This window comes from Carassius auratus, chromosome 31, assembly GCF_003368295.1.
Source record: "Carassius auratus strain Wakin chromosome 31, ASM336829v1, whole genome shotgun sequence".
Taxonomy (NCBI): Eukaryota; Metazoa; Chordata; class Actinopteri; order Cypriniformes; family Cyprinidae; genus Carassius; species Carassius auratus.
The window spans coordinates 22246777-22268336 of NC_039273.1; the positions used below are offsets into that span (position 1 = coordinate 22246777).

The window sequence follows — 21560 nt, forward strand, 5'->3', positions numbered from 1 at the left end:
TAATTAACAGTATTTTTATGTTGATCAAATTGTGCAGCCGAAATTTGCTCTATATGCAAATAAAGTAGAATATACTATAAATCATACTTTAAAAATGTCACTGGGCGATAAGTTTACACTTTGGGAGGATATAAACAATAAAGCAGGTTATAGCATAGTTGTATATTTATTTTGCTGTGGTTAAAGCGTTTCATCGATCAGAAACCACTTATTTATTTATAATTTAATTCATTAATTCATGTATTGTTTCGTGTGTGTGCGTTTGGGGGGGCGTGTGGGGGTCAAGCTTCTCAGCTCTCTTTCTCACATACTCATACTGAGACACACACACTTGCACCCTTTAGATACAAACCTTGCCTGTCTTTATTTTTCAGCCAACTGGATGGTAGTTTGCAGAAGAATTCTGATTGGCCTGTACACAAGCGGCAGTGGCAGCTGCAGGAGGCAAGAGAGCAACAGAAAGAGGGAGACAGTGGTACAGAGAGACAGGAGCAGAGCTCAGAGTAATCGTAAGAGGACAGAGAAGGGAACTTGTGTCAGTGTGGGTGCTGAAGCAGGAGAATGACATGCTGGATAAAGGGGCAGTGATGATGGCCGATAAATGTCCAGGTCACAGTGAGAGCCTCCGGTCATAACAACACTAGTTCCATCAAGATCCATCAGAAGAAGCAGACAGCATGCAAAACCTCCGGCATGCAGCTTCTGAGGCTTTCCAACGTCTCGGTAAGTACATTTCAGCTGTATCTAAGAATCTACAATCAGTAGGGAAATCTGTCCTTAATAACGTGTTAATGTCTCATCATGTGGAAAGTAGGAATAGTACATAATTAAAGAGATAAAACAACAATCTTCTCCATCCCCAGCATCTCTCAAACTGTAAATAACTTGATTCATGTATGTACTCTGAGCTACATATAATGGCTACATTTACATTCTCGTTTGTGCCTCACATGAATATTAGATAATATTATTTGTATTTGTGCTAATTTGCATTTATTATATCACTTAATTCAATATACCTGTTGCTTATAGTAAATTTATTGTGATAAACCCCAATGGCTTATAAACCTAATAAACCAACCTGTCTCAAATTTGATGCTTTGATTGTCAGTGAAACAGCTCCTGACATCTATTAAAATTTCTAGAGACCATACCCTCCTGGGGGAAAAACAAACAAAACAAAAATAAGTTTCAACCCATCTAAGGCCATCTGAGCTGGTTTATCTGGTCTCCCATTTATCTCCCAGTTATTATTTACTAAAACTATTTTAAAAAATTTGGTTATTGAAATAAAGCTGAAATAAAAGTGAAGTGAGTGACGTGACGTGACATTCAGCCAAGTATGGTGACCCATACTCAGAATCCGTGCTCTGCATTTAACCCATTCGAAGAACATACACAGAGCAGTGAACACACACACACACACACACACTGTGAACACACACCCAGAGCAGTGGGCAGCCATTTATGCTGCGGCGCCCTGGGAGTAGTTGGGGGTTCGGTGCCATGCTCAAGTATATATATATATATATATATATATATATATATATATATATATATATATATATATATATATATATATATATATATATATATATATATACACAATATACAATATACTGGTATATATAAGTATATACTAAGTAACTAACTGAAATAAGTTAAGAACTTAATACTAAAATGTTATTAGGGTCTTAAACTTGACTCATTTACCTGAGTTTTTTGGACTACATCCAACCAATCACTGCACTTGTCTAATATGTGATTGATGGGTGGCTGGCAACATATTAAACAGCACTTACTGCTGTACACTGCTCACAGAATACTGATCAGCAACAAGAGAGACTGAAGGAGGGAAACATGGAGAGTTGGCAACAGGATGCAGAACAGTAAGCAAAGGACGTCAAGTGTTGATGAAGGAGAGAACAAACTTGATGGAATAAGGAAAGGTACTCGTGCAGAGACAGAAAGAGTGGAGTGTATAGATGGATGAGAGGATGAAAACAGAGAGCAGGAAGCCATGATGCTTCTGAGCATGAGTTATGAGTTCTCTTAGCCCTCCCTTTCCCTGGCTCATGAATATCTGTGCAGATCAAGAGAGAGAAGGGACTTAACTTTAAACAATTGATTCCTCTATCCATAATATTGCCTTTTCCAGTGAAAAGGTCATCTCATCTGAATCAGATGAGAAATATATACAGACATAGCACAGTTAACAGTAAAAAAAAAAACTCCAAAATGGTTCAATAAGTTGGTGGATTTTGAACTGAGGATGGACTTTTCCACTGGCTGAAGCGTTATTATGGATTATGAACTAATATTTTAGCCAGGAGCAGAGGTTTAATATTTAAATCCACAAATGAAGGATTTGTTTTTCACAAACTCGCATCTTTTCACTTCACAAGATGTTAATTGTTGGACTGGAGTCATTACTTGTGGATTATTGTGACGTTTTATCAGCTGTTTTGAACTCAAATTCTGACGGCAGCCATTCACTGCAGAGGATCCACTGGTGAGCTAGTGATGTAATGCTAAATTGATCTTTTCTGATGAAGAAACAAACTGATCTATATTTTGGATGGTTTGAGGGTAAGTACATTTTCTTTCATCAAGTAATTTTCTTTTTGAGTGAACTATTCCTTTTAATATTAGAAATAATATTTCATGCTTCTCTTGGCGTGTATTTCTGATAAATACATTTTGGAATAGATGCTTGATGTGAAATGGACTCCCTACAACCTCCTATTGCGTGTCATGGCAGTTGTTGGTTAATGGAGACTGCTCATTGCTGGATGATGACCTTTCTTCCCTGTCAAGGACGTCACTAATCTGATGTCAGCAGAGCTCCTCAGAGTCACACCTGCACCCGTGCCAAAAAGAGATTTTAGTCAATTAGATCTGAAACGATCCAACAGAGACATACAGTCTTCTGGGTCAACTAACGGCTTTTTAATTCAGTCATCTAACGGTGTGTAGTTATATGAAAGTTAATGCAGTCAACTATAAATGGAGCCTTTAATTAATAATCCTTCCTATATCACTAACATTTTTGAGCTAAAAAAAAAAAAAACTTTCTTCTTAACAGGGGTTCTCTATAGTATTTGACACTGTAAAATGTACTGGACAGTTTTAGGGCATAACTGTCTTCCTGGAGTCACATTGAGCCTTAAAACATACGAAGATGGGCTTATTTTTCTATCCCCTGTATCTTTTGCCTAAACAGAGTTCATTTCATTGTGACTGACTGTCAGAACATATCAAATCACACATTATAGCAGATGCATTCTGCCTCTTAGAGACACTTTTCAAATATACATCACCGAAATGAACGTTTTAAAAGCTGAGTGCTGTTTTACAGAGCACCCATCAGCTGAACTGTGATCATGGAGTCTTTCTCTTCCTCTCTTTGTCCATTCCTCTCTCTCTGATCCCGTTTAGTGTTGAATTTGCTGCTCAAATTTAAATGAAGGTGAAGGGTAAATCTCAGACCCCCTGTACACAGCCACCTGCTCCTGTTCGGCTCTCCTGTCAGGAGCTTAAACACGGAGCGTGACTCACCTTGTACCTGCTTTATCAAACCACACACACACACACACACACACAGTTACATACTGAGAATTCTGAAGTATTAAGTGTTCTTCCTCTATCCTCTTTCTGTAAAATGAAAGCTTTTTCATTTAATAAATGTACTAAAGCAAAGTGTGTATTCAATAAAATTAACTATATGATATTATACTATTATGCATTATATTTATGTTATAGGATATTAAATATTAAATACGCATTAAATATTTATGTTATAGGACCCAGTCTGAAAATACTATGAGCTATAGCATTAATCATTTGATACAGTGCACTTGTTTACATACATGTTTTTACATTTTTATATTTAAATATATTTGTGTTTTTAATTATTTATATATTTATTAATATAAATAATTGAAATGTAATTAAATCTGTAATTATACTGTTGACTTTGTTTGATATATGACTTGATAAGCACACACACGCTCTCTCTCTCTCTCTCATCTGACATAATAGTCGTAGGATTGCTTTCATATTTCACTGTATCAAAGCACTGTTCCTATAAAAAGTTCTTATAAATATCATTACAAATCCACTACAAACACACCAGAATTCATTCATCACAGATGAATGCTATATTTTATTTATCAGATGTATTAAATGGAAGTAATGCATGTAAATGTGTTTAATATAATTCAATATACAACATTATTATAATTTGTATTTAAATTATATTTAGGTTATGTATTTATGTGTTTTACGCATACATTACATTTGTTTAATTTTTGTATTGAAATTAGATTATATGTAATATATTTAATATATATAGTTATTAAATATATAAAATATTATATAAATATGTAAAGTACAAATTATATATCATTTGTGATTATATCATAAGATTATTATATATAATTATATTTAATACACTTACATGCATGAGAGAGTGAGTGTGTGTGTGTTTGTGTGTATAAAGGCCCTTTCCTTTGAAAAAGTCTTTAAATATCTTTATAAAACCATTACAAATAGCTAACTCATTTCTTACACATGATGTGTACTGCAGGGAACACTGTGTATCTGGACATTTAAAGTGTTGTGGTCCATCTAAATGGCTCTTTTATGTTTTTCAGGGTTAAAACAAAGACATCTGGGCTATGAAGAGGTAAGAACATTTGACATGACATTACACAACATATTATGAGCACAAACAAACTTCCCTCCACCCACAGAGAAAGGACAGAAGACAGCTGGAAATACAGCACTACCCCCTAATGGGGGAGAAAAAGAGGGAGAGATAGGAAAAACAAAATAACAAGCTGAGAAAAAAAAGCACTGCCCTCTACTGGGGGAATGAAAGAGAGGCTGTGTTTGGAATGGTACACTACTGTTCTGTTCTTACTTGTCCTGTACTGTATAGTATGTATGCGGTATGAAAATATTTTTTTTTTATGCTCAGAATACCCAGATAACCTATTATATTTACTAAAATATTCAGTATTCAACAATGCATATGCAATATACTGTACAGAATTCTGTAAGTAGTAATCTAGTATTTTCTAAGGGAGAGTGCACAACATTCTGTCTTCCTGTCAGTATTAGGTGCCTTAATCATTGCTCAGTCAAGCATGTCCCATATGGATACAGAGTCTAGATAGCCAAAGACAATAAAGAATTGAGAAAACATCCATCATGCTATGTCTCTTAACAATTATGACAATTACACTCAAGCAACCCCAGTAGCCTACAAGTAATGTCCAGAGCATGTGAAAACACACTGTATTTAATCAGGTATTTAAATGTGGCTTACATAAAACATCTAAAAGAGGTTCTATTTATACATATATATATATATATATATATATATATATATATATATATATATATATATATATATATATATATATATATATATATATATATATATATATATATATAAAAAAGCTGTTCTTTTAAAAAAAATTATTTGAACAAACTGAATAAATATTCTTTCTACGATTAAGCAGCACAACTGTTTTAATCATTTTTCTTTTTCACTAAATCAGCGTATTATAATGATTTCTGAAGGATCATGTGACACTAAAGACTGGATTTTCATAATGATGCTGGAATTTCAGCTTTGCATCACACACTCTAAAAAATCCTTGGTTGTTTCAACCCAACTTTGGGTCAAATATGGACTAACCCAACTTTTGGGTTAAAATTTGAATGAAAAGATTCTCTGTCTTGTTCTCTTATTCTCTCTTCTCTTTTTTCTCTCTCATACTCACTATTTCTTACTGTCTATCTCATCCTGCTTTTCTCTCCTGCGGTTGAATGGATGCATTTGTTCCCCTTTGCGAATATAACATGGCTGTTTGTGTATGGCTGTCATGGATTGAAGATGGAGTCATAAGACCAGGCCTGCAGGCAGACACACACACACACACACACACACACTTTCTCATGCAAGTCATATGAGTTGTACAGCTTAATCAGAGATAGCCAGAGAGAGTGAGAGAGGAGAAGATTTGGAGATGGAGGATTTCCTGTGGAGAATGCGGGTTTGGGCATCTGTGAGCTGGAGGAGATGTTGTTGGTGTTGTGGAGATAAATCAAATGAAGTCAGAAGGAAAGACAAAGAGGAAATGTTTGAGTTGAGAGTGGAAGAGATAAAAGAAGCAATGAAAATGGAAGAAAAACCATCAAAAACCTGGAGTGTGTCCTCCCTCCCAGTTGCTGAGGTCAGATGGGTTTGTGTGTGTGTTTGTGTGTGTGTGTGTGTGTGTGTGTGTGTGTGTGTGCGAGAGAGAGAGAGAGAGAGAGAGAGAGTGTGTGTGTGTTTGACATCAAATATGGCTATATGATTATGTCTTTTTGAACTACAATAACATTGAAATTTGAAACATTATAGTAGAATGTCTCCTAAAAATGTCATTAAAAAATAAGTCTGGTTTTGAATGTTGTAAAAAACATTCTTAAAAACACAATTTTAGTGTTCATGTGTCACTTCCAAGAAAATATTAAGTCGAAAGTAATGTATTTGATTGAAGGGAAGCCATTTTAGTTCCAAATGATCTGAAGATACAATTGTCTGGTTCCAGTACGTTCTGTACAGTGAACACTGAAGTCCATTCTGAGAATGTCAGCTGTTCCTGTGTGCGAAGAAATCGCTCGGATGAATAGAATATAGGCAAGGAGAGGAGAGAAATAGGGAACATTACAGCTAAAATAGACTTCTGTGTTAGGACATTCTGGCATCATTGGCTGTACAACTTTATGTGCTGGTGTTATCCTTACAGAAATAAAACATGATAATTAAGTTCCTGCCAAAATGTCATTACAATTAAACAAATTAAACTAAATGACACTGAATCTTACATTAATATATGGTTTGATAGTAAAACCAATAACTGTAGGCCCTTTCTTTCTTTTCTTTGTTAACACATAATCTGACTGCTTATAGAAAGTACAGCACCACACAAAATAAATCATATTGCACTCTATATGAATGTGCATATTCAGTCTGAATTGAATATTATAAGACTTATAATATAAAAAGTTGCATATAATATAAAAGTTGCATTTATTTGCTCAAAGACATCGTTAAAACAGGATTATTGTGAAATATTATTACAAATAAAAATAACTGATTTCTATTTTAATATATTTTAATATATTTCCTAGGTAAATTTACAGCAGCCATTTGAAAATCATTTCCGCTGCTTAATGTTTTTTGTGGAAACTGTGATAAAGATTAAATAACAGCATTTATTTAAAAGAGAAATCTTCTGTAAAGTTATAAATGTTTACTTTTGATCAGTGCATCTTACTGAAATGTAACAGTAGAACACCTACAATTAGTCAGCATGTAAAGCACTTTAGGATTCAGAGCTGGTAGAAATAAAAACCTGAAGCCACATAGGCATGAAAATGAGGACACGGTTCACACTTGTATGCACACAGACTGGTGTGATGAATACAGTAAGACAAGGTGTAATAACATCATATGCTGCATCTGATACAGATCGAGCTATCCCCATGTGTTGCTCTCTCTTTGTCTCTGCTTTCAGCTGGGAGAGCTGGACGGGGAGGAGAAACCACAGCCGCACTGGTTTCACACGCTGCAGGTGCGACGGCTCCGAGTTCAGAGGGGCCGCAGTAACAGCGATCCTATGGGAGGAAAGAGCTTCCAGCAAGACTTCCAGTGGGTGAGATACACAACAAAACACAACAAGGGATTTAAGCATCTTCACCGATAAATAACAGTATCTGCACTATATATGGCATATTCTTGCTCAGTTTGGGCCTCAGTATAAAACTCGTTTCTTCTTTAAGTATTTGCACCATATACTAAAGATATAAGCCATAATAACCTGATCTATCAAACATGATATAAAACAAAAAAGTTTGCATTGAATGATATGAAGGCTGTAATATAAAAAGGCGACTTGAGTGTATTTACACAGCAATCATTCACACATTTTTTACTTATTTATTGGCTCAGTTGTTTTTAGTTTAATATGTATGGCAGCTACACCAAGGGGGTCTATAAAAGCTTCCTGTCATTTATTTAAATGGCAGTTGCTTGGCTGGCGAAATAAATGCATGTGCATTTCATTCGCAGAAAACTGGCCTGCAGTTTGGGAATGCAACATCTTATCTGAATCTTGAAAAACTTGGAGAGGGCACATATGCCTCAGTGTACAAAGGAATTAGCAGGTTAGTAGACACTCTAGATCAGATGTTGCCAGTCGAGGGAAATGTATTCACTGGTGCAGATGAATGTTTTATGGCAGTATTCAGTTTGCAAGCACATTATTCAGATACACCACCCTGTGGCTTTGTTCTTCTGTATAATAGACAGCAAATTATTCTGTTCATTGCCTCCCTGTAGGCATTGTTGTCTTCTTCTATTTCAGCTTGTTTTACATGGATTCATTTTATAAGGTCAACCTGCAACATATGGATACCCACCTGAGGCTCACACTGATACGCAGTTTGATGTTGTTGTACAACAACCAATATTTTGTACTAAGAAACAGCCCCATACATCTCTTTGCAGCTGTTTTAGGATAGAGAGCTTAACATTTAGTACCATTTTTGCTTTTTAATGTGGTTAAAGGAACAATGTTACCTCACTTAAAGATGGTTTTGGAATAGTAGGTGGAATTTTTATCCATAAATGGCATCATGAACTTAGCTACTACTAAACCCCAACAGATGATTCAAATGACGAGACGAGAGGCTTTTAAAGACCCCATAACATTGCTGATTTCTTTTCTGTGTTGCAGTATTTCCTACTGAAACAGGAAGTTGTTTGTTATGTGCTGTTGCTAGACGTAGGCGGGTATTATTAGATCAAAGGCACATTCTCTTCACATTTAATTGGACAAAAAAATTTAATATAAACTTTTTTACATTTTCTACAAATGAAAGCCATTTGTTAAATTTGGCAACTTTTAAGAATTAATAAATTAAATAAATTACCTTATAGCTAATAGTAAAAAACTAATATATTTCATAAGGTCTTTAAAAGGGAGAGCATGGGATGTTGCTTATTCTAGAGAAAGTAGAGGCCAGGTAAACTGTTTGCAGATGCATGTTTGTGGATTAGGCAGAGTTTTTTTCTGTGTTTCTGACAGGATAAATGGTCATCTTGTGGCTTTAAAGGTGATTCACATGAAAACTGAGGAAGGAATTCCATTCACAGCTATTAGAGAAGGTACTGCAACAGCACAACACACACAGACAAGATACAAAAGTGCGTATACACACGCAAAGGGAAGTGGGGTGGGATGTACTAGTGTGTGTGTGTTTGTTGTACACAATCTAGAATACCACTTTATCTCAACAAATCATGTATTTATGAAGTGTCCATTATATAAAGATATATGTGATTAAATATATATATATATATATATATATATATATATATATATATATATATATATATATATATATATATATATACAAAATCAACATATTACAATGATTTCTGAAGGGTCATGTGACATTGACAACTGGCCACTTAAAAATAAATTGCATTTTAAACTGGATTAATTAAAATAGAAAACAATTTCTGATGGGGAAAAAAATGCAAGCTTGGTGATCAAGACTAGAAATGTGACTTGTTGCTGCTGTATGTCTGTTTTATTTGTGATTATTCCCAGCCTCCTTGTTAAAGGGCCTTAAACATGCTAACATAGTCTTGCTTCACGACATCATCCACACGCGAGACTCTCTCACCTTTGTCTTTGAGTATGTGGTGAGTCTAAGATTTTGGCAGTCGCCTTACAATATTATTTTGTTAATTTTGTCTATCCGCAGTCATATTTGACATCCTTTTCCCTCTCAGCAAACAGATTTGGCTCAATACATGATTCAGCATCCTGGCGGACTTCACTCGTACAACATCAGGGTAAACAGACACATGAATGCGTAAAAAATAAACAAAGGTCAGAAAGAATGAGCCGGCTTTCTCACGCTCAGTCTGTTTCTTCAGCTCTTCATGTTTCAGCTGCTGCGAGGATTGTCTTACATTCACAGCAGAAGAATTCTGCACCGAGACCTCAAACCTCAAAATTTGCTCATCAGTTATTTGGGGGAACTCAAATTAGCCGATTTTGGTAGGTTTCACGTATGCAAACACTAACATGCTTATAATATGCTCTGTCATACATTCTAAACTATGGTGGGTCTTATTTCGTCAGGTCTGGCCCGATCTAAGTCCATACCGTGCCAAACATACTCTTCCCAGGTTGTGACTTTATGGTACCGGCCGCCAGATGTTCTTATGGGCTCCACTGATTACTCCACAGCCCTAGACATCTGGTGAGTCTCTGTACACACCCACACATACACCGTATTTTCCGGACTATAAGTCACACTTTTTTTCATAGTTTGGCTGGTCCTGCGACTTATAGTCAGGTGTGACTTATTTATCAAAATTTATTTGACATGAACCAAGAGAAATGAACTAAGAGACATGAACCAAGAGAAAACATTACCATCTATAGCCGCCAGAGGGCGCTCTATGCTGCTCAGTGCTCCTGTAGTCTACACTGAAGACATAGAGCGCCCTCTCGCGGCTGTAGACGGTAATGTTTTCTCTTGGTTCTTGGGTTTAAATAAATGCGATTTATAGTCCAGTGCGACTTATAAATGTTTTTTTTCCTCATCATGACGTATTTTTGGACTGATGCGACTTAAACTCAGGTGTGACTTATAGTCCGAAAAATACGGTACTGTTAATTAAAAAAATATATAAAAAAATTCTAATCACTCTGCTCACATCTAATCTTGACTAAATAACTGGTTTAGCTTTAATAAGGATTCTGTATTAAATTTATACAATGTTTTATTTCGTACCTGAATAATACTGTTAGACCTATTTACCTGAAAAACATAAAGCATTGTTTATTTCATTGAAATCTTAGTTTTAGTGTATTTATATGTGCTATTGCTGTGTTCGTTTGTTCTTAAGTTTATTACTGACTGTTAACTTGTCTTTATCTAACATTATTTCTTAAGAAACAAGGTTACATTTGTCAAACACAATGAAAAACCAAATGTTGAACGTTCAGCCCTGTATATAAGGTTGTATTTTACATATTTGTCTACAGAACTTTTGGATTCATGTTTTTTCCATTTAAGATATGCAAATGAAATTCTTTACATAATTTCCTGAAAAAAGTCATATTCTTTGTGTTGTTTGATTTTGATAATCTATTGCATATTAAAATGGTATTTTGTATCTGAAATTAAAATCAGATATTACCCCCCACCCGACCAGTAAAAGCAGGACTGCAACCCTGGTCTGACATAGTTGATATATGTTGATGTTTAGGGGAGCCGGCTGCATTTTTATTGAGATGCTACAGGGGTCACCAGCGTTTCCTGGACTAGCTGACGTCTTTGAGCAGCTGCTGAAGATTTGGGCAGTGAGTCTGTTTGTGAGAATGTACTAGAATAGTGTGAAATGTCTCTTCTGTCCATTTATTTATCCTCCTTTCCTCCCGTTCTTCATCTCTCCTCTTCTTTCCGTCCGAGGTCCTCGGGGTCCCGACCGAGGAGGGCTGGCCAGGTGTCAGTGATCTACCGAACTATAAACCAGGTGTGTGCAAAATCCTTCTTTCATCTGTCTCTGTACTGTAATCTCACAGATGTGAAGTCAAAGAAATGTTTTAATATGACTGAATAAACTTGACTAAATTATGTTACTGCACTGAAAGTGATTTTAGGGCTTAGATCAAGAAGAAATATGTCTTTAAAGGGTGAGTACACCCAAAAATGAAATTCTGTCATCATTTACTCACTCTAATGTGGTTCCAAACCTGTATGACTTCCTTCTGTGGAATGGAAAATGTTTTTTGAATTATGTTGTTATTCATTAATAATCTTCCCTTAAATCATAGCTCTCAAATCTCATTCACACATGCACATATTTAGACTTGAACTACACATAGACACCGTCCTCTGTGTGCACTGCGTGTGTGCTTGGCGATGTGTAGGTGTAAACTTGTTGCCAAGGGCCTGTCGTTTTAATAACATGCAGTCATACAAATAGAAAATGGCTAGAGCAAATTCACAGAGTTGTGCTGAAGCTGTATTTCCAGTATAAATCATTTTGTGTGTATAGGTGTTCTGTTAGCGGTTGTGTTGGCCGTGAGTTGACTTGACACCTTTGAGTCAGACACAAACACACACCTTCACACACTCGTGCAGGAAAGGGGGTTGACGTCTTTCCATTGCAGTCCTGGAAATAAAGCGCAAACTTATTACACAGGTGCGCAGATGAGAAATGTGAGGTGGCTTTGGGAAACATGCCTCATTTAGAGTGTGTGGGTACTGATGGAGATGGTGTGTGTGTGGTAGGTAAACTGCTGGCAGGCCTTGTTTGCTGTGTTTCTCCAAGCCCCAGGCTGCTCTGCATGTGTGCATACTGTGTATTGGAGAAAAGCAACCTGAACCCGCTGTGGTCTCTCGGGTATATCCAGGTGTGCTGAAGCGTAAGTGTGGCCTCAGGTTTCAGCCAAGAATGACCGGGTGGCCTGTGACCACAGACCCTGACAGAAGGACACTCATAATAAAGCTTCCTCAAACCAGCTTTATAGCAAGAACCATTTTTACATTTATAGGGCTCTTAAAAGTGGTTAGAATTCTTCTGAGGATGTTAAAAAAAAAGTTTACTTAAAAATGGAAATTCTAGCTCACTGTCTCAAACTAAAAGCATATGTTTTAGCATTGTTTATATATTGTTATATAAGGGTGGGTAATATGACATTTCACAATATTTATTTTATGATAACAATATATATCACAATATTGTTCTTTTTTTGTACAAAAAAAATAAGACTGAAGATGAAAATTATAAATAATAGGACATATACAATATAAGAAACATATACACAGTACAGACCAAAAGTTTGTAAACATTACTATTTTTAATTTTGAAAGAAGCTTCTTCTGCTCATCAAGCCTGCATTTATTTGATCAAAAATACAGAAAAAACTTTAATATTGTGAAATATTATTACAACTTAAAATAATAGTTTTCTATTTGAATTTCTATTTGGTTAAAAAAAAAACTGCATTTATTCAAAATAAAATAAAAATTATAATAATATATATTCTGATAATATATTTTCTTTACTACCACTTTTTATCAATTTAACACATCCTTGCTGAATAAAAGTATTGATTTTATAAAAAAGAAGAAAGAAAAGAAATTACTGACCCCAAATTACTGACCAGTAGTGTATATTGTTATTACTAAATATTTATATTTTAAAAACATAGCTCTTTTTTCTTTTCTTTTTTTTTTTTTACTTTTTATTCATCAAAGTATCCTAAAAAAGTATCACATGTTCTGAAAAAATATTAAGCAGCAGAACTGTTTCCAACTTTGATAATGAATCATCATATCTAAAGGATCATGTGATAATGATCCTAAAAATTCAGCTTTGCATCACAGAAATAAATGATTAATTTATTTTAGACTAAATGTAAAAACTATTATTTTAAATTGTAATAATATATCACAATATTAGGTTTTTTTCTGTATTTTTGATCAAATAAATGCAGGCTTGATGAGCAGAAGAAAATTCTTTCAAAAACATAAAAAAATAGTAATGTTTCCAAACTTTTGGTCTGTACTGTATGTATTGTGATACTGCTTAGCCCTACTATTATTATGAATTTATTAATATTATTAGCTTTTTTATTTGTTATATTTTCATTTTAATGTTGTCATTGTATTAGTCAAGGGTTTAAGCAGACTAAATTATAAGTTTTCACTGAAAGACCAATTTATATGATTTCAAAAAAAGTAAAATGAAGCAGGTACGGGAATGTATAGTTCACAGAATAGATATTACATTTTCATCTCATGCCTACTTTAATAATGCTCCTTTTTGAAGCTTGGCAGCCCCCATCATCACTCACTGTCTTTAAATGCAAAAGAGCAGCGTGAACATTCTGCTAAACAACTCTTTTCATGCTCCACAGAAGATACGAGTTTGGAACAACACGAAGAATAGTAAATAATGAAGGCTTTCATAGATTGTCTTGTGGCTCATTGTCTTAACGTGCTCTGAGTGAAGATACCTGATCAGAGCTGGATGTTCTGGTGGTCTGCTAACTAAAAAAGGTCTCTTTGTTTTCCTGTAGAGTGGTTCCTGCCCTGCAAGCCCAAGCAATTTCGAGATGTCTGGAAAAGGTAAGACCAGTTTATGCGAGCATGCTCGTGCACGTATACGTGTGTGCTTTGGTTTCCAAGTGGGAACAGAAGGGTTTTTGTATAGCGGTCTTCATCTCCCTTCCTCCACCCCCATCTCTAATGGATGTCTGACCCATAGCTCTCTTTACGTGTGTGTGTGTGTGTGTGTGTGTGTGTGTGTGTGCATTGGCTCAGACTCGCTCAGCTACCTTATAAGACGGAGGATCTGGCCCAGCAGATGCTGATGATGAATCCAAAGGACAGGATTTCAGCCCAGGATGCATTGCTACATCCATATTTCAACACACTTCCACCTCCGTTAATGCATCTAAGGGACAGTAAGTGCTGAAGAATTTTACTATATGAGCGGAATGCACGCAATTCCAGCTTCAAAGGTTGATCCGGTCCCATTACACACAAGATCAAAGTTAAATCCCTCGTAGTTACTGTCAAAACTGGCAACCTTTTCAACGCCGACTGAAGATTATGCAATCTTAGAAACGTCTCATTTCTCATTCTCTAATCTTTCTTCCTTTCCGTCAGCTGTGTCAGTCTTTAAGGTGCCGGGCGTGAGGTTAGAGACGGAAGCGAGGGATATCTTCAGCCCCAGCAGACGAATGAAATCGCCTCTTGCTCCGCTGGCCAAGTGCTGGTGAAAATCTCTCCATTGTAAATAGTTGGTGTGCTTGTAAAACCAAAAACACACCAGCATGAGTAAACGTGACACTGTTGCAGCATGACGGTTAAGTTTGTATGTTGTTTATTCAGAACATAATCACCTTTTTCAAATAATATCAGATTCTCTTTCAAAAGATTCATGTTTTTACATTTTGGACCAGTATTAACTAAAAATGTTTTGCAGTCGATCTTGGTGATCCAAGTCAAAGCTGATTTCATCAGGATCCACTTCATTTCAAACACATTCTATATTTTGAGATCAATATCCACCTTATTTTTTAACTTAAGAAGGGTGCGGCATTTTGAAACTTGAATGTGCGAGGCTTCCAGTTTCAATTTAGCTGTACAAAAATAATCCTTTATGCTGCTTGATATTGCAAACTGGTATTTGTTATCATATTATTTGAATTCATTATTGTAAACATAAACTGACTAGTTTGCTTAACCATTTACAGATTTTTCTTATTCTTCTAGTTATTTACCTGGAGCAGTTAATGAATTGGAAGTCTTGCATATTCACAGAAAATAGCTTACTTTTACGTATTCCTGCCCCTTTTTGCAAACTGATGTCCAGAGACTGCTTACAGCATACTTCCATTGTGAATAAGTTTCAGTTAAATGCACTTCATTTTTATATGTAATTTAGTTTTTGTATATATTGCACAGAAAAGAGAATGAGTGTGCGAGAGATGATTTTGAAATATGATATGAAAATATGTGGAAGAATATTCCAAAGCTCTATTGTGTAGTGTTCAGGTAAAAAAAAAAATGACTTGTATGCATTCATAAAACACACCTGGAGAGAATCTCACCCGAAATTACCTGTTTTTGTACAGCACATACTCATATTTCTCCTGTACGCTGATGGCCACTGTCGGGACATGTTCAGAACAGTTTTTTTTAGCTGTGTTTGTATCAAGTTGATAATAAATAGTTTTAGTATCTTTACTTTTTTTTTTTTTTTTACATATTTGCAATGTATGTATATGATGCTGAGATTCAAATGATTGCTGCTTCTTAGTCAACATTTTAAAGTAGTGGTGTACTTCAATGTTGGTCACCAGCAACAACAGTTTGAATCACATTTCCAGTCACTCAGTGTGCCGAAGTATATTCACACACTTCAACATCATGCAATACTGTGAAAACTGCATGTGTTCATACAATTGTATACAATTCCACTGTCTTGATTTCTGAATAAATATGGGAAAAAATACTTGTATGTGCTTTAGTTTCAGTGGAGTGGGGTAATGAAATAATGCATAAATAAAAAAGTTTTATTTATATATATATATATATATATATATATATATTTATATATATATATATATATATATATATATATATATATATATATATATATATATATATATATATATATATATATATATATATATATATACACACAAACACATACATTTTTTGTTGATTGCAGTATGTTTGTCTTCATGTTTATACATGGATCAGTCAATGATGGGACAAATATTTAGGTCACAATCTTAAAATAACATTTTAATATATTTTACAGTTTATTTAGTATTTTACAGTGTAAATGGATCATAAATCTACACTTATTACATGGAAATGTCCGTTCCAATCAACCCAGCGGCATTTTTTTATTTAACATTTTTTGGACTAGCATGGTCTATTAATTCTGGCCAATTACCACCCATTTAGACAACAAGATATCTCCTACCAACCGCAGTTTTTGTTTTGTTTTTATGACTTTATCTGAAATAAATGATGCAACAAATAATGAACATTCCGGTTCTTCTACTATTAGTAGTTGTATGCTAACCATCCATAAAACACAATCCAGATGGAGGGAGGGACTACAACGAAATGGATGGAAAACACGTGACAAGATAAAAACAGATAAGAGAGAGAGAGAGAGAGAGAGAGAGAGAGAATGAATTGGGCTGGATCTGGTGAGTTGTGCAACTTCTGGAATTTTTGTGTGAAGATGGTGAGGAGGATAGAACTTCCTGTCTCGTTATGAAACCATTAAATGGGAAACACGATATACCAACAAGCTCTCGAGAGACTGAATTTCATTTAAACCTGAAGGGCTTCACACACGTATACAGGAAGATGCAACCTCTGTCTTTCTTCCCTTCTTCCAGTCTTTTCTTTTCTAGTTTCCATCTGGCTGTTAAATGCAGCGCTCCTGCAGTTTCTATAGCAGCCATGAGAGGTCGCTCTTTTTCGCACGACCATCCAACCAAAGAAGACGGGGCTAGTTGTCACTAGTTTTAATAACTAAAAGGTTTTGATATAAAAGTCCGCATACACGCTGATTTTGTATGTTGGTTGCAAACATCTCATAGAAATAATAATATTCTCTAAATTGACAAAATTGTAATGTATAGGCTGCTCCAAAATGTAAAGAAATGAACATAATAACTCCACACTGGATAAATGCAGGCAAATGACCACTATTTAATATAATTTTTACTTCTAATTTGTTTTTAGATTTACATTTAGTCATTTAGCAGATGCTTTCATCCAAAGCGACGTACAAATGAGGACCGTGGAAGCAATCAAAATCAACAAAAAAAGCAATGACACAAGTGCTATAACAAGTCTCAGTTAGCTTAAATGCAATACACATAGTAAGGGCTTTTAAATAATATAATAAATAAAAAGAAAACAGATAGAACAGAAAAAGAATAGAGCAAGCTAGTGTTTTTGCTAATGGTTTTGCTAATTTAGTACTGTTTGTTCATGTTTACATTTTGCTGCATAGCCTATAAATTATTTGTTGGTGAAAATGTGCCTTTAGCATGGCATGTTGGTGTAAAAGGTCAAATGTTAATATGTTTTTAGTTAACTGTACCTGTTTTAGAATAGAGACAGAACTTTTTATATTCAATTGCTTTTTAAGTCTAGCCTCAGACTTAGATCTGCAGACATTTTAGCGTCCTACACCTTCTCCCTGAAGCTGATTTCAGCAAGTCTGTGAAATGTGTGTTGGTTTCCGTCACGGGAGTCAGTGGGTGGAGAGAGTTTTGATGGAGTGACTCAAGGCCATGAAATGAAAAGCTGAAAGCTCAGATGGTCTCTCTCAGTGTGTATTTTCCAAGGCTTAACTCGCTCTGATGTGGTCTTGTTACCGTTTCTGCAGCGCCAGCCAGGTTTTATATGGATTTATGATATTAATTAATGTCAAAGCACAAGGTCATAAGACCATCGTTAGGTAAAGTAGAAACTATAAAGTGCTTACTGACGTTGGTAAAGCTCTGACAGATATAAAATGGTAAAGGCCTGTACAAACACATGTACAAGCCAAAAAATGTCACACAAGCCAGAACTCACTCATAAAGTGCAAAATACCGTGATGGAGATCCATTACTCACTGCTGAATTAAAGCAATCTCCGACGGTGTACTTGCTCGTTTCTTTTTACACATGAGTATATTCAATTCGAGGAGAGTCTGTTCAGGCGTTTTCCTACAGAACTATAGGTCACGATCCCTAAAGAACTGAGCAAAATGAACAAAATTAAACCTGTCCACTGTCTCCAGTGTTCAGGCATCTCATCTGATATCCTGAAGATTTAAGAATGCATGAAGACATTCCATTAAACCATTCATCTGTCATCACCCACTATAGGATACTTTGGCCTGAATAACTACAGTATCTCCAACACCCTGAGATCTCCTCTTAGCTTCTTCTAACACCCCCTCCACTTAAAAATGATTTGTCAGAAGTGAAAAGAAAACTTGAGTCACACTTCTCAGTAGATGTGTACAGTCCAGTCCTTACTGGAAATCTTATCAGCGTAACATCAGAGTGATTAGTTAGAATTATTCTAAGGCAAATTATTCCCAGAACTTTCTAACAAATGACTTTCAAACTCGCAAAACACTGTGCCATAGCAACCACTCAGAGCACCCTAACAACTAACATCTATATAAACCGATAAGAAGACATTTAGCAACTAGCAATGCCTCAGCAACCAATAATAGCTTTTACTATTCCGATGAAGTGAAAAATTCTAAAAAAAACAAAACAGTCAAAAATTACCAAAGAGCACCAGAGAGTTATGCATGAACTGAAAACGTGCTGCTTAAATGCAAGTTGCTTTGAAAAAAAGTCTACTATCTACTTTAATTCATTAATAACAGATTTATGTTACTGTGTTGACTGTACATGAAGAAAGGAAGAAACAAATGGCATATGACACTATATGAAATGACACAGGCACTAAATCATGAATGCGATGTGACAGGATTTTGCATTAGCCTTTCACATGGAGGATAAACATGAGGAAGGCATGTGGCCTGTTGGGTAACATTTCAAGGCTGCAGTAGCATTTGTTTGGCAGCATATGTAGCTGAGCAAGGCGACTGTGAAGTGTGAGAAAGTGTTTTGGGTTCGGTGTGTGTGTGTGTGTGTGTGTGGTCTCGGGCTTTCTCAGCTTTTGTGGCGCTCTCTGTTTATTCATGGTTTCTCAAACACATGCAAGAGACAGCTGTTACGCCCAAACTCCATGCAGGCCTCACAAGCCTGGGGCTGGATTTACACACACCAGCCAGATAGGTGTCACTGTATCTGGGTTGGAGTGTGAGGATTTGTGGGTTCTGGGGAGGTGCGTGGAAGGTGAAAGATAGTGTGTTTTTGGAGCACGGAGTGAATTAAAACAGTACAGCTATGTGTGGCATCTTCCATTAAAACTGTTGTGAATTTTTCCTTCTTTCATTAACATGGCCTTGAATCAATTCAAAAGTCTCTTTTTTTCTGTCTGAGGAACTTTTAGACACACAATCTCTACTTAATTACATTGTGCAACAATCTGGAATCTCATGAAACACTGGCTTTTTTCCCTTTGAGAATATTTTCCTCACACCCTCCTCCCGATCCCTCTCTGCTCTTTCTTTCCTGCCTTTCTCTCCTCCCTCCTGCCTTCTCCGTGTGAGATGAAGTCTTCAAACAATAGGTAGATCCCCCTGCCTGCTCATTTAATCTGCATATCACTCTTCCATTGACCATTATCAACAAAATAGCCACCCGTACTTAGCATGCAAATTATCTAGTTATTTGGAGAAAGAGAGAGAAAGAGTGAGGCCAAGTGGGGGGTCTGCTGGAGGACTGTGGGTTACCTTTAACATAATGGGATTTTAACTGGGGGAAGGGGCTTATTGTCTTTTGGCGGCTCATTGAAACCCTTCAGTTTTTTGGTTTTGTTGATAAGATATACCTGTTAAACTGCCTCAACTTTTGTCTCCAGAAAGTTTTAAGCACATGTTGCTTTCTATCAGTTGTTCACATAGCAAAACCACCTCTGACAACAGTTAAGCAGAGCTCACTGACTATTAATTCAAAAGGCATTATTTATTGAAGAGGTTGCCTTTATTAACAGCTATATATATTGTATAGCAACCCAACACTTTGTTACACACCAATCAGCACATAATGTCTTTCTGTCTTTCAGAGTGTTACATCAGCTTTGCCAAGCAATGCTGCCCCATCTTCCAGTTCTCCTTTACACTGACCCATCAAGCATCTGACTGTGTAGTTTGATATACTATCGTTTACATTACATGGAAGTAGGGCAGCTCATGGGGGACCAGGCCAGCCACTGCAGCCATCAAATGCAGGTATTAGCCAGGATTTCCTGCTATATAAAGAACACAGACACTGGACTCAGAGGAATGACACAAGAGAGGCCCGAACATCACTTTTGGTGTCTCCATTCAAGACATTACTTGAACAAAATCAGAGAAACGTGAAAAAAGAGGTATAAATGCCCATGGAGGAGACTTTGGCCTGGTTTTTGTAAGCTGAACTTTGTCCCAGGTGGAATGTCAAAATATGTATTGTAGAGCAAGAAAGAAAGATATCATAGAGGAGCTGACAAATCTGAAATATGTTCCATGTCTGAAACAGATGATATAGTAACTGCATGGCAAAGACTGGAAGAAGTTCAGCAACACAAGATGCCAACACACATTAGTGGCATGCAATTTAATATGCCATAACCCGAGTATAAATATAAAAAGCAGCACAAAAACAGAAAAGAAAATGATTTCAGAATATTACATTAATTTTCAAAACCGATTATATCTAACCATTTGAAAGAATAAATAGGCCAGCATAGGGTCAAAAATGCCCCTGAAAATCAACTCCATGAGGAAAATATTACCCCTTGATAATATATACAGGTGCTGGTCATATAATTAGAATATCATCAAAAAGTTGATTTATTTCACTAATTCCATCCAAAAATTAAAACTTTTATATTATATTCATTAATTAAAAACAGACTTATATATTTCAAATGTTTATTTTTTTATCTATCTTTTAATTTATCTTTTAATTTTGATATTTATAACTGACAAGTGACAACTAAGGAAAATCTCAAATTCAGCATCTCAGAAAGTAAATTTTGCATTTCCTTTGGAAATCAGGGTCCCAGAGTCTGTAGGAAAAGGGGAGAGGCACACAATCCACGTTGCTTGAGGTCCAGTGTAAAGTTTCCACAGTCAGTGATGGTTTGCGGTGCCATGTCATCTGCTGGTGTTGGTCCACTGTGTTTTCTGAAGTCCAAGGTCAACACAGCCGTATAGCAGGAGGTTTTAGAGCACTTCATGCCTCATGCTGCTGACCAACTTTATGGAGATGCAGATTTCACTTTCCAACAGGACTTGGCACCTGCACACA

At 35.8% G+C, this 21560-nt stretch overlaps 1 protein-coding gene across 2 annotated transcripts; it reads left to right on the forward strand.

The window, feature by feature from the left end:
* The first annotated feature begins 273 nt into the window (after window positions 1–273).
* Window positions 274–15741, forward strand: LOC113050863 (cyclin-dependent kinase 15-like). 2 transcript variants are annotated; one of them, XM_026214273.1, is made up of 14 exons: window positions 274–723; window positions 4656–4687; window positions 7575–7712; window positions 8129–8223; window positions 9147–9226; window positions 9675–9769; window positions 9860–9922; window positions 10007–10130; window positions 10215–10335; window positions 11351–11444; window positions 11554–11617; window positions 14172–14220; window positions 14416–14558; window positions 14764–15741. In XM_026214273.1, the coding sequence occupies exons 1-14, from the start codon at window positions 678–680 to the stop codon at window positions 14874–14876; spliced, it is 1257 nt and encodes a 418-aa protein (XP_026070058.1). In that variant the 5' UTR covers window positions 274–677; the 3' UTR covers window positions 14877–15741. The 2 variants fall into 2 exon arrangements, with proteins under 2 accessions (XP_026070058.1, XP_026070057.1); XM_026214272.1 differs by lacking the exons at window positions 274–723; window positions 4656–4687 and adding an exon at window positions 5851–6245.
* Window positions 15742–21560: the final 5819 nt, after the last annotated feature.